The sequence below is a fragment of the Elgaria multicarinata genome, chromosome 7 (assembly GCF_023053635.1).
Source record: "Elgaria multicarinata webbii isolate HBS135686 ecotype San Diego chromosome 7, rElgMul1.1.pri, whole genome shotgun sequence".
NCBI lineage: Eukaryota > Metazoa > Chordata > Lepidosauria > Squamata > Anguidae > Elgaria > Elgaria multicarinata.
In genome coordinates this window covers 13,707,957-13,721,505 of record NC_086177.1, presented here as the reverse complement: position 1 = coordinate 13,721,505, position 13,549 = coordinate 13,707,957, and the positions used below count along the sequence as shown (strand labels likewise).

The 13,549-nt window shown below is 40.0% G+C and overlaps 2 protein-coding genes across 2 annotated transcripts in view; one reads left to right on the top strand and one right to left on the bottom strand.

Annotated features, from left to right (window-relative positions):
• DAP (death associated protein) overlaps window positions 1-12,441 on the top strand; it is a 44,347-nt gene extending 31,906 nt beyond the window's left edge. Inside the window, exons 3-4 of the mRNA XM_063130227.1 lie at window positions 6,507-6,549; window positions 10,618-12,441. Coding sequence (XP_062986297.1) covers window positions 6,507-6,549; window positions 10,618-10,737 — 163 coding nt within the window. The 3' untranslated portion in view covers window positions 10,738-12,441. The remainder of the gene's footprint in view (window positions 1-6,506; window positions 6,550-10,617) is intronic.
• The window catches only part of ROPN1L (rhophilin associated tail protein 1 like), a 155,195-nt gene that overhangs the window by 42,323 nt on the left and 99,323 nt on the right, over window positions 1-13,549 (bottom strand). The window lies entirely within an intron of this gene.

Genomic DNA, 13,549 nt, shown 5'->3' with positions numbered 1-13,549 from the left:
ATTGATTTGATTTGCCTTTCTATGAAGAAAGTGCCACTTAATTTGGTTTACAATCATAAAAAAAACCTTGATTTAAACAATACTGAAATAAATACATTAAAACACAAAAATAACAGAATAAAAACAGCACCCAAGTGAACAGACATGCTTACATGCAAAAGGCCTGCTGCAGCAGCGAGTGAGTAGCCCTGTGAAGACCCTCTCTTAAGACCCAACAAACATGTCACTGACAGTGTCTGTACCAAAATAAAGGTGTCTGTTGAAGATTTTAAAACCTGGGCAGGCTCATATGGGAAAAGGCTGTAACCTGCACTTTGAATTGTGCCCAGAAACAGACCAATAGCCACTAAAAGTATTGCAACAAAGGAACCATGTTATGGTAGTCCAAATGAGATGTAACTTAAGGTATGTGATCAGACATTTCTAGGAAGAGGCACAGTTGATGCACTAGCCTCAGCTGCATAAAGGCACTCTTGAAACCTGGGCATCCAGATGCAGAGCTGAGTGCAGGTGTACACTCAAACTGCAAGCCTGAGTCTTCATGGGTAGTGTAACCCATCCAAACCAGATTGGGTCAGTTTGGACAACATGCTAGTCAACAGTGGACAAATAGCCCTCCGTTAACTAACATGTCATCTGTCGCTGGGGGGGGGGGGGGAAATCATACCATGGTTAGTTATTTTCCAGAAATAACCAACGGAGATAACCAACGGTGTGCAGAGTTGTATATCTGTACAACTGTTGCTTATCATGCCATGTTGCTGGCTCTGTGGATTATTTCCCATGTTTACAGAGTCACGAGTGGCAGAAACCCCTGCCGCTTTTGCCAGCGTGCCTCTATCAGCATGGGAAATAATCCTGTTCTGGGAAGCACTTGGGCAGCTGCCCTTGGTGGGGCGGAGCGATCAGGGGCTCCCCACATGCTTCCTGGGATGGGCACATGCTGTCCCTGGGTGGGGCCCTGCCATTTGTGGAGCCCCAAGTGTACCCATGGTCATGTATGTCCCTTGCCCGCACTCCATCTGAAGGTCGGCTTGAGGGGATGGAAGACGTTTCCAAGCTGATCCCCAAATGGATCACAGGGTGGGGGGCTAAGTCTGGATCCAACTCAGACTATAAAATATTATAGAAATGCAGTAACAATAATAATTAATATAATTATTAGTACATAGAGAACAAACACCCCAAATCTATGATGAGGTTAGGAAGAAGGCAAAATAATTTTAGTATTCATCATCTCTCATTTTATTGACTTAGTGTTCCTTTCAACTAATCAATCTTCTGTGTGATTTCTTCACAATGTCAATAAATGCCTTGCTTAAGCTTTAGTATTGTGAAATATTATAATTCCATTTTATAGGATTAAGAATAAATGAACCCTTTGAAGATATTGATGTTCAGCAGGTGCATTTCTTAATAGCAGCAAATGTGTGACATCAGAGTGAGCACTTTAAACATTTCAACATCAGCAGGTGTTGGGTTTCTCTCCATATGTTAAAATGAAAGCTCTTTGTTTTAAAATAGATGACAATATTCTCTCTGAATTTTAGGTTTTATTAGTGACATTTTTGCATTTTAAGGGGGAAAAAACTAAACATATTTATATTTGTTAAATGTATTTGACAAAAGCAAACATTCCATATAATAAAGGAGTTTTTTTTTAAAAAAAAAAAACATTTTATTTACTAATGCCTAGAGAAAAAGGTATGTTGTATCTTCAAAACAACATCTGTCAAACTGGTTTCCATCAGATTAAATATATCCTCAAAGCAACCATTATAGCATACAAAATACAAGAAATGTAGGTTACACTTTGCATGAAACACCAGCAGAATGTAAAGCATTTGAAAGAGTGAAAAACCCTGCTTCTACTTCCCCTCCATTTCCCTGGAGGATTGGAGAAGGGGGAGGGGAAACTGCTGACAGGATTTCTCTATCCCTCCCTATTTTTAGCTGCTATTAGTGAGAGACACTGATGTAGATGTTGGGATGCTGTAAATATACAAAACCCGAGGATTCTTGATCTCTCACTGGAAGGCTCATTCTCTGAGACTCGGACATAGCAGCATAAATCCCTCTTTTAGGGAATAGAGATCTGTAATATCAACCCCTGTAATGGGCAGGCAAGATAAAGACTCTGGATTGAGTAGGTCTAATATAAATAATTACTAGGAGCATGGTCTTCTTCCCCAGCCTGATCAACAGATCAGACTTAAGCAAGCCCTCAGTTAGGCGCCATTTCTAGTAACTCATATCTAGCAACTCTCAGAGACCCTTGGTTGGAGACACTGTCCAGGTTACAATCTGTCACAGCCCCAGCCTGCCTCTTGCATTTGGAATATATCTTTGAAATTGCATTTTGCAGCCAGGCTGTGACAGATTGTTTTTTCCCCAGCCTTGCAAATAGACCACAAAATGTCGACTTGCCTGCATAGATGGCTGTCACCCAGTTTTTATCCTCACAACAGCCCTGTGAGATAGACTAGCCTAAGTGATAGTGACTGGTTCAAGGACACTTAATGAGCTTCATAATTGAGTGGAGATTTGAACCTGTCTCTCAGTCCTAGTATAGCTCTCTAACTAGTATGTTAGATGACAAAATCTTTCCTTCCTACTTGTCTAGAGACATTTTTTAAAAAAAAAATACCAAAAGTGACCAGGCAAGTGTCTGTTTCCAAACCTGTTTTCATGAGAGGGGGAAATCTCTCTTTTTTTCCTGATCATCAGTATTTGTACATAATAATGATGTATTGTCCAAAGCTGCTAAAAATATGAGTTGGCTTTCCCTATCCTTCAGAGGTTGTATCTTTGTTTATTTTACAAATGAAAGTAATATGAAAATAATTTGACTTATGAGTCCCTTGAGATTTTTGCCCTAGAGAGCTGACAAGTGGCTTTAGTCAATCAGAAACTACTACTGACTAGATCTATGACCCCTGACCGGCTTCCTAATCTGCAAAGCTGTCAATGTTTGGCCCTGGGGTTTGCAGTTGAGCCGCCTTGCATACTTATTTCTGAGGTAAAATTATATGCACTTTGTGGGTTTATTGCCTTGTTTTCATATGAATTAGATTGAAATGGCTCCTATGTGGAAGTTACATCAGCAGAGAGAGCCACTGTCTTTTCAGACACAAGAAACATCATTGAAAGCATTGTCCTGGGTGGTCCCATAAATCTTATGGGAGCGAGTGATTTTCAGAAAATGCTGTGCTCAAATTTCATGGTTCAATGGAGAACAGTGAAAACTGAAAGGTCATGGGGAGAATATGTGAGGAAATCATTCAAATTCAGATTTGCCATTATGAAGCCTTTCAGAAAATGTCATGGCACGCAAATAGTGTGTGAAAGCTAGATTTCATGTTTCATTAACAGATTGTTTGCTATTCATTTTTTCTTTATTTCCTTTTATGTGCCATAAGTGCTTAGCATACATTGAAAAAGTTTGTAAATCAAAATACTTCTCAGAAATGTCATAGGCTAGGTTTCCTTGATTTTTATTTTGTAGTGTTAGTTTTAAAGACTAATTTAATACTATTTGACTCATGTTTACTACTAAAACTATGTCATTAGGTTACCACATTGTAACCTGGGCATAATCCTTTGAATCTCCCACTAAAGGAGGAAATAAGGCAGTTGTAGCTCCTCCCCATCCACTCATTCTTGCCACAGTTCTGTCAATTGTGCCCCCCCCCCAATATTATGGCAAGGAGGGGAAAGGAGGGAATGGGATATCTGGATCTTGGAATAAAGAGGCAGAAGGAGCTGTGGCTGCCTGGATTCAGTCCTCTGGAATGCAACGTGGCTTGGGGGCAGGGGCCGGCCCAAGACATTTTGCTGCCTGAGGCAAACCAGAAAATTGTGGAGAGCCCCCCCTCCCGGTGCAACTTGACTAGTCAGTGCAGAATGAAAATGGGTTCATGTACAACACCTTTAGCTCCTGGAGAAAAGGTGGAATATAAATTAAAAATGTATATAATTGGATAAACAAGTCTGCCTTACAGGGTTATAAACAGTTCAAAACAAGCCAGCATGCAAACTGTGCATTGCATGGTGCCTTATAGTATGTATACATTGACATACCTACACCCAGAAATAAGATACATCCGATATCTGGCATTTCTAAACCTAAGAATTTTAAGATGCTGTGATTGTTATTTTAATATTGTATTGGTTTTATATGTTCTTTTAAACTAATTTTGTGTATTATATTGTGTTTGGTGGTGTGCCTTGCCTCGATCCAGAGGGAGAGGCGGGTAATAAATAAATACTGTATTTCTTCGATTCTAAGACGCCATCAATTGTAAGACGCACACTAATTTCAGTACCACGAACAGAAAAAAAAGCTTTGATTCTAAGAAATAATAAACGCTCCCGTGATTCTAAGATGCACCCCATTTTTAGAGATGTTTATATGAGAAAAAGTGTGTCTTAGAATCAAAGAAATACGGTATATTATTATTATTATTATTATTATTATTATTTACAGTAAATTTGTATTTGTTAATTGTATTTGTTTGTTTATATTTTTGTCCTTCCTATCTCAGATTATAGATAAAACAAATGAATAATACAGTTGCAGGATACACTTTGGTGGTTTAGCTAACTGTTTATAATAAAGGAGACAAATCCACTTAAAAAAAAAAAAAAAAAAAAAGTGGCCTAAATTTTGAAGTGGAGGTGCTCATCATGACAGTCCCCATAGTCCCCCCCTCAAGAAGAGTCCAAAAATTCAAAAAGCCTTGTGAATCCGTATCAACAAACCAGCTTTACTAGTTTTCATCTCCACAAGGAGCAGTTCTGTAGTAAAACAAATAGATCTTAACCAAGACTCCCAAAATGCTTTGCAGGAATAATTTTATTTTGCTGGGAAAATTTATTTCCCCCTTGCTACTGTGGGGATTTCAGCTAAGCTCAGAAGGAACATGAAAATAGGATTGTGGTGGGTGGGGAGGACGACTGGCAGATGATGTCAGCATCCCTGCTAATAAAAAGAAGTGGCAGTGCTGTGTCCCTGTGAGCCCTGACTCCACTACACCACTAGGGGCAGAAGTCAACGGGGCACTTATGCCCCCACGGATTCTCTTGCACCCTGCAGATTCTGTTGGAACCCACTGCTTGCACAACAGAGATTTAACGCTTCCCAGATGAAGCCCCAAAATGAGCAGAAACGTTTTTGCTCATTTCTTGTTGCCCCCAGAAATGCTAAGTCTCACAAGTGGTAGGCGCTACTTGCGGTCAAGAATTGGCAGGGTGCAAGAGAATCGACAGGGACATAAGCACCCCGTGAATTCTGCCCTAGGAAAGGTAATTACTTGGAAACAGTGCAGGCCCAAAATATGTTGTTGCCTGAAGCAGAACCTAATGGCTGTCGGCAACCCCCGCCCCCCGCTAGGGCCAATGCTTTAAAAGGTCTTCCTTTCAATTAACTCTGTTTTAATATTCATTACACTGTGCCCTGTTCTTTACCTGAAGAGCGCAGAGCAGCTCCCATAAGGTTCCCTGGTGATCTCCCTACCAGGTGACTTCAAGGGCCAGACCTGCATTGCTTCAGTGAAGAATGGTTGAGTATGCATGAAATTAGTGAATTAGCTTTTTAAAAAGATGAGAAACATGAGGTGCATTGCTTCCTTTCCCTCTTTTTTTTTAAAGGTGTTAAGGAGTACGCATATATCAGCATTATCATGAAGAAGAACTTCTCCCTTGACCAGTTGCCTGACTGGTGAGAGAAAGGGAGTGACTATTATAAAATGAGTGGGACAGACTGAAAGGAAAAGAAGTGTGTCAGCATGTTAACTTTGCAGCTTCATCATTCTCATTGATAGTTTGCATCATCTGAGTTATTTAACATTGAGAGTTGCTGATTGTGCTGTTTGTATATCTATTGCAACCTTGATGTCACTGGAAGAATATTAGAACACCTGGAAGGTCAGAAGCAAGTTCTGAAAGTTGTATGTCTTCAGCATCCATACAAGAAGGCTTTTTTCTGCCTTCTCAACTAATAGCTGGTGATAGATCCATCCTTCATTGATGCATTTAATCCTGGGAGACAAACAACAGGAAATGGACATTGTTTAAATCAGGGGTGGGCAGAAGATCTATTAGTGCAGGGTTGGGCAACATGTTGCGCGTGGGCATTTAGGTGCCCTCGGACACTGTTTTTGGCACCTGCCAAGGTTCCCTATCCTTCCCACTTTCATTTTGTTTTTAATTAGCCCATTTGCTATTCTTACTAGCAGCTGGAATCACTTCAAAGCAGAGTACTTCCAGCGCGCACCAATTTTATTTCCCATTAATGTTTCTTGGCTACACAGTGGAACTCCATTTTTGTGGATCTGAATGGAGAATTCGTTGTAGTTGTCTTGTGAATTTAGTTACCAACAATATCTGTGGCTCTGTTGCCTTTTTTTATAAATCTTAATAATAAAGTCTTTGGAATTATCTGTTGTTTTTCTTTTGCCCTATGGCTATTATCAAATGTAACTAATTATTCCTCTTTAATTTTCCAGTCCACCTAAACCAACAGTCTTCATTTCTGGAGTCATTGCAAGGGTGAGTTTTCATCTTTGTTAATTGTAAATTTAATATGAAGGAATACCTCATCAATTTTGTATGAATTGCAACTTTTTAAACTTTTGATCTGATATTTCTTCTTCTTTTACTCTTCTGATTCACTTTTAATATGGAGTCTACACAGAGGGCGTCATTTAACTTAGTGTGTGTGTGTGTGTGTGTGTGTATGTGTGTTTTAGTTATAGCAGAGAAGGGCTAATAGATATGCACTATGTATTGTAGAATCCTGTTAACTTGAGAAGAACTGTTTTTAGTTTAGGCTTTTTGTTTTTGCAGAGAGGGAGAAGAGAAGATAACTGCAGTAATAATGATTATATAGCATGTATGTACATATATATTCAGTGCATGACTGTCTCCAAAGAAGCCCAGTTGTACTGTAAAAATGCTGTAACATATACCAAGACCTACTTATTCATAAAATAGTTATGCCACCTTTGAACATAAATATCCTCAAAGCACCATACACAACAACGACAACAATAACTTTAAAAGCATAAAACAGTTAAGAACTTTTGGGAAAAGAAAAGAAAAAACAAAGATTTCCATATTAATCTTATATCCCACATTTCCACACAATGGTGCCCAACGCAGCTAACTACAAACAAGATAAAATCCAACATAAAGCCATCCTATAAAAGATAAAACAGTATATACTTAGAATAATTAGTTAGTAAATAGATAGTAAATAAGGCCTGATCTCTGGTGAGCTTGTGGTGAGACAACCAGTTCTATGAATAATGGGTGGTGTTTGAGGAGAAAGAGTCACCTGACTAAGATTCTAAGACCAACTCCTAATTATAGTCACTAGCTATGATCAGGTTGTTTTGGGGGGAAAATCAGTAGAGCAGTATTAAATTCAATTTGCCATGCTGTTACAAGCAGATGTTAGAAAGAACGCAAGAAGGTGAAGCAAAGATGGCATGGATGGGACCTTCACATGTATTTAAAATATCCTTTATGGCTCTCAGATTGATCTTTAGCTGTAGCTGCATGAGTGGCAATGGTATATACATTGTGGCTGCAGTTGTCCCCTGCAAGCTCAGCCATACAAAATAAGTAAATGCTCAGTTCTATATAGGTTGTAATGTTCTGCGTTTCTTGGCACATGTTATGGCTTATCTTGACACAGAAGCTTGATATTAGGGCTTCTGTATTTAATTGATGAATTGGTTAAATTTATTTATTTATTGCATTTCTGTACTGCCAAATAGCTAAAGCTATCTGGGGGGTTCATAGCATGATAAAACACAGTACAAAACATTTAACATTCAACAATTTAAAACAAATTAAAAATAATTGACAATAAAACTACCAGGACCTGTTAAGAAACTAAAAGACCCTACCATATACTACCAAATGCCTGGAACTAAAACAAAATCTTTACCTGGAGCCAAAAAGTTGACAATGTTACTGCCATGCAGGCAGACTCACTGGGGAGGGTGTACCATAATTGGGGAGCCACCACCAAAAAGGCCCTTTCTCTTGTTGCCACTCTCTGGATCTCCCTTGGAGGAGACTCTCAGAGGAGAGTCTCAAATGTTGACTGTAGTATACAGGTAGGTTCATTACAGCAAAGGTGCTCCATCAGGTATTGCGGTCTAGAACTGTGTCAGGGTTTATTGGTTCAGACCAACACCTTGAATTAAGGTCAGAAAGATACAGGTAGCCAGAATTGTCATTAGACGCTCTGATTTTCTGGACCCCATTATCAAGCTGGCAATCGCATTTTGCATAAGCTGCAGTTTCTGAACTATCTTTAAGGGTAGCCCCACCTAGAGTCCATTGCGGTAATCAATTTGATTACTAGAATACTTTCTGGTATACTGAAGCCAGATTATCCCTGTTCATGGGTGTAACTGAGTCACAAGCTGAAGCTGGTAGAAAGCACTCTGTGACATTGAAGCCACCTGAGGCTCAAGTGGCGATGTTGACTCCCAGAGAACCCCCAAGGTACAAACTAGGGCTGTGCAAACCTCGGGCAGTCCGAATCACGGTGGCCATTTTATGGTAGATCCGCCATTTTATGATGGATCCACCATTTTCTTGCACAGACCTAAGCTGGTAGGCCCCCATGCAGCCTACAACACCCAGCATCCAGTGCATGGGAGAACTGAACTTACTGGGGCCTCACTGCCGCCATTGCCCATTCCTCGTCGCAATCGCCTCCTCCTCAGTGCGAGATCACCAGCCAGGGAAAGAAAACATGAGATCGCCTCCTCCTCGGTGCAGTCATCTGCTTGTCCTGCTCGGTGCGGTCATCTGCTTGGCGATCATCTCGTCCTCCTCGGCAATCATCTCAGTGATCATCTCCTCCTAGGCGCACTCGCCAGCTTCCCCACGAGATCACCGGCTAGAGAAAGAAAGGATGAGGAGATGATCGCACCAAGGAGGAGGCGATCTCATGTTTTCTTTCCTCAGCTGGTGATCTCGCGCAGAAGGTGGTGATTTCACATGGAGGAGGGGGCAATTGTGACGAGGAATGGGCAATAGTGGCAGCGAGGCCCCGATAAGTTCAGCCCTCCCATACACTTGATACTGGGAGTTGTAGGCTGCATGGGGGCCTACCCGTCTAGGTCTGTGCAAGAAAATGGTGGATCTGTGATAAAATGGCAGATCCACCATAAAATGGCCTCTGTGATTCAGACTTCCGAATCTGAGGCCCCAGGCTTGCACAGCTCTATTACAAACCTGATCCTTCAGAGGAAGTGCAACCCCCTCCAGAACAGGCTGAACACCTTCCATCTGGTCAGAAGAACTACACACTAACAGCATCTCAGTCTTGTCTGAATTGATCATTCAGCCAGTCAGCAATCTAGCACCTTCACAGCCTCACCTGTTGAGAATGAAAAGGAGAAAGAAAGCTGCATGACATCAGAATCCTGTTGGCAACATACTCCAAAATTCTGGATTGACCCCACTCAGTGACTGGGTTCAGATAACACGTGGGTTAAATAATCCACGGTGGGTTATCATGTTATGTGGCTGGATTTCTTTGACCCACAGTAGGTTATTTTGTCGCAGTAACCCATGCAAATAACCAGTGATGTGCAGGGTGGGTCATTTAAACCACTGTTGGTTATCGTGTTGTGTTGACTTTTAACCCACCATTGACTATTGTGGCGTCCAAACACGGCCAGCAGTTACATATAGATGTTAAATAATATGGGGGAGTATTGTGTTGCCCATATGCAAATTTAACTGAAAGGTTAATTGTCTGAAACTCATGCAATTAATTGATTAGAGGTGCAACCCTATACATGGCTGGGAGTTGTTGGTCTAAACATGCAAAGGATTGTGCCCTAAGTATTATTTAATTGGGTGACAGCCCAATTTGATCAATTTTAAAAGCGCAGGTTACAGACAGTCCTTGTGAAGAAGGTGACACTTCTTTCTGGTCTCAGGACCAAGGCTGACAACTCAGCATGTAGTTCCTTACAGAAGAACAAACATGCAGGCAGCATACACCGATATTTTAAATGGTACAGAAAAAGCTTGATCAGCTTTATTCTGATGACCATCTCAGAGAATGAATATTGTGTAAATATTAGCAATTTCCTACAGACATATATATTGTCATTATATCACAAAATCATATGTCAGCTTTTATGTGTAGCACCTTTGTGATCCACAATTTTTAAAACGTATATCACCACCCATTTACTCGTGGGAAACTTGTAATAGTTTGTGCAGGCCCAGTGACTCCCAACTCCAAATGCCTAGATTCTGGATTACTAAATTTCAGTCAAGTGACTAGTTTTCACTGACCTGAAGTCAGCTGCAGTTTATCAACTAAGGTCATTTCAGCAACAGATGAATGTTATTGTAAAATGACAAGCTGATATTATACATAGACCCATATTCTACACTCCTATGTTTTGGTAATGTAAGCACTGTGTATGAATCTGGTTTCTGACATTCCGATATGTCAAGCTGGAGCAACCACACACAATTGTATCTGTTTGATTTGTACAAGTTTCAAATGAAATGAGCCTCCTTTTCTTTTCTTTTCTTTTCTTTTCAATGGTGGTGTGTTTGTTTTTTAATCAGGGTGATAAAGACTTCCCGCCAGCTGCAGCCCAGGTGGCTCATCAAAAACCACATCCCTCTGTTGAGAAACATCCTCACCCACAACATGTTAACCAGCACATCCACCAGCCTCGCAAATGAATCACCTGTCCAAGACCAGCCATAGGATGTAAAAAAATTGCGGATGGAAAAATTAAGAGATTTGTGCTACTAGATCTTTTAAACTTGGTATCTCATGCTTTTGCCTTAATTGCCTATGGTTTGAATGGTTTAATAAATGTGGGAGGGAGAGAAGAAAGGGAAGAATTTTCACTTCCATAACCCCAGCTGAAAAACATGCTCCTATGTACTGCCAATCAAAAATGTTATGGTCATAGAAATGTAACCGAGTGGGGATAGTTTAGATCAAACAATTCCTTTAGTTATTTTAAACTTTTTCCATTCCTAGATTCTGGCACGACAGGAATATGTAAGATGGGAGGTAGTACTGGCTTTTACTTTTCTCCTGCCCTTTTTAAAACATGTGTGTCAGACCTTTATGGCATCATTGTGATCTCTTTTTAATTTTTCTTCTTAAATATGTTTGAGGAAGGACAGCTGCTTAATAAAAATAATAATAATCAAAGATATGAAAGGACCAGATTTTTCTCAGTTGGGTAGAGATGTCTTGCAAGATGTGGAGCTTTAGGGGATTTATGCCATAGCTCTGGCAACCTAGCCAAAGATTAACCAGCCAGTTGGCCTAGTGGCTTATCAGGGGTCTCTGTATTTTTTCCCCAAAATAACAGAGCAATAAGAGAAAATCATCTAATTTAAATGGTAAGACTAGGTATCTGCATGCTACTGAGCTTTCTAGATACTTATGAAGGACTGGAACTTGTCCTCAAAACAGGTTTTAAACATACAGAAATAGCACATGGTAGAATCCTTCCTAGATATATAACTTGCTGGGATATATTGGAATGCTTTACTCTGTAAAGAACTCCCTGTACATGGAAAGCTACCTTGCCAAATTTAGCTAAAACTCTTCTTCGTAGCACGCTAGCTTTCTGCCTGCATGGAGTTCTTGCATGGACCATCGGTGAACATTCAAAGATAAAATGCCTCACCTATGATCTGAAGACCAGAAACAACTGCACCGTGTACTATTTCTGCAGGCTTGATTCAGCTGTACATTGACAACTTAAGTTCTGTATTATGTTAATGTGGTAATGTCTGGAGTAATTCGTACCCATAGACAATAATTTGTACTTGCCCTTTTAATCACAGCAAGCAGAATAAATTGAAGAGAATGGCCATCAACCAGTTCTAGTGTACAAGAAGTGGCCCAAGATGGAGATGTGTGTTCCTGTATACATCAGTTCAATAGGCACTACGTGATGCACATCTGGATGTGTGCATCAGCAGGAGGATTTTCCCTGTTGTATTGAGGAAAGATATAAAAAACGATATTTTAACTAAGATCTTCTAATTAGTGAAAGCTAGTTCTGGTCATGCATACAAAATTGTATTACAGCTGTGTAATTTAGAATTACTTCTATATGCCCAGGTTTTACTTGCATCTTATAGGTACTTTAATTTATAAATGATTGAAGTACACTAAATCTTCTTTTTTACAATCTATAAACTACAAAGGATTTTAATAACTTTCAGAAAAGTTGACTGCTAATAACTCATTGTTGCAACTGCCCTTCTGGCAAACCATGGAAAAGTTCCATTCATTTTGGGCTTTGGAGAATCATTTATTTTTAATGACAAATAACATGAGAAATGGCAAAAAGAGAGAGTTTCAGTAATTAAAACAACCATTGAAATATTGCTAAATAAAAATGTTTAATTATTTTATGACTGACATTATTTTGAAACAAACAGAAAATTACAACAGGGCCTGCTTGATACCTTCCGCCCAATTGGCTATGGGTAAAACACAAAGTCATTTCACGTAGAAGCTTCACGAAGGAATCACACAGTTGACTTCCTTGACTACTGTCACATGTGTGTGGATATGTACTACTCACGTCTGGCTGTTCCCACCTTACCATTAGCACATAAGGATCCTATTTACTCACCATCATCTAATGTACATTGTTGGTAGAACTGTGGGAAAACTAATTCAACAACAAACTATTTGAGCTCAAACCAGTTCCCACTTCAGGGTCAAAGGTTTCCCTGAAGAATGCCAGGTGGACTATTGTCCCTGTATTGCTTGGGTGTCACCTTTCATAAATGCCCACCAGGTTTTCTGTGAATTCAGCAACCTGATGTACAACGTATGGATCTCTTTGTTTCATGATGAAGGCATTAATCCATGAGCTATCTTCACATTTTAAGAAATGATTGGCTGGTTCTTCTCCTTTGAAGATCTGATTGCTTGCTGACAGAAGGAATGTATGCTTGAGCAGAAAGGTAAATGAGAGGCAACTGTCTAAAACATGCTCCAATATTTGGTACAATATGGTCTACCTGCCACTGTGTCATAAAATGTACCTACCTATCCAGCCACTGATTCAACAACATCTGGTGAATAACAGCCACATACAACCTGCCACCTAGATTTTCAGGGGAAATTGATAGGGCGCTCCGTGTCTCTGCATTTACTGTGTAATGGTTGCTTTATTCGTATATCAGCTTCTAACTGCGAAGAAGTGTTTTGAACTCTGATGGCATTTCAGTGGCACAATATACTAAATAACTAAATGCGACCTAAATGAGAGAAAGAAAGGATAACACCAAGTGGGACCTCTCTTTACAGAGGCAGTAAGACAGATAGTGGGGTCAAAACAGGGAAGGCTCTCATTTTCATACCCACAAGCATCAAGCTGGCTGCTCAAAACAGAATGATAGGTATTAGGATGTCCCAGTAAAGGAAATCTTACATGTCTTACACTTAGTGTACATATCTGCCAGTCAGATTTCTGTAAATAAAATAGCTGCAATTCTAGGGACAATTGGC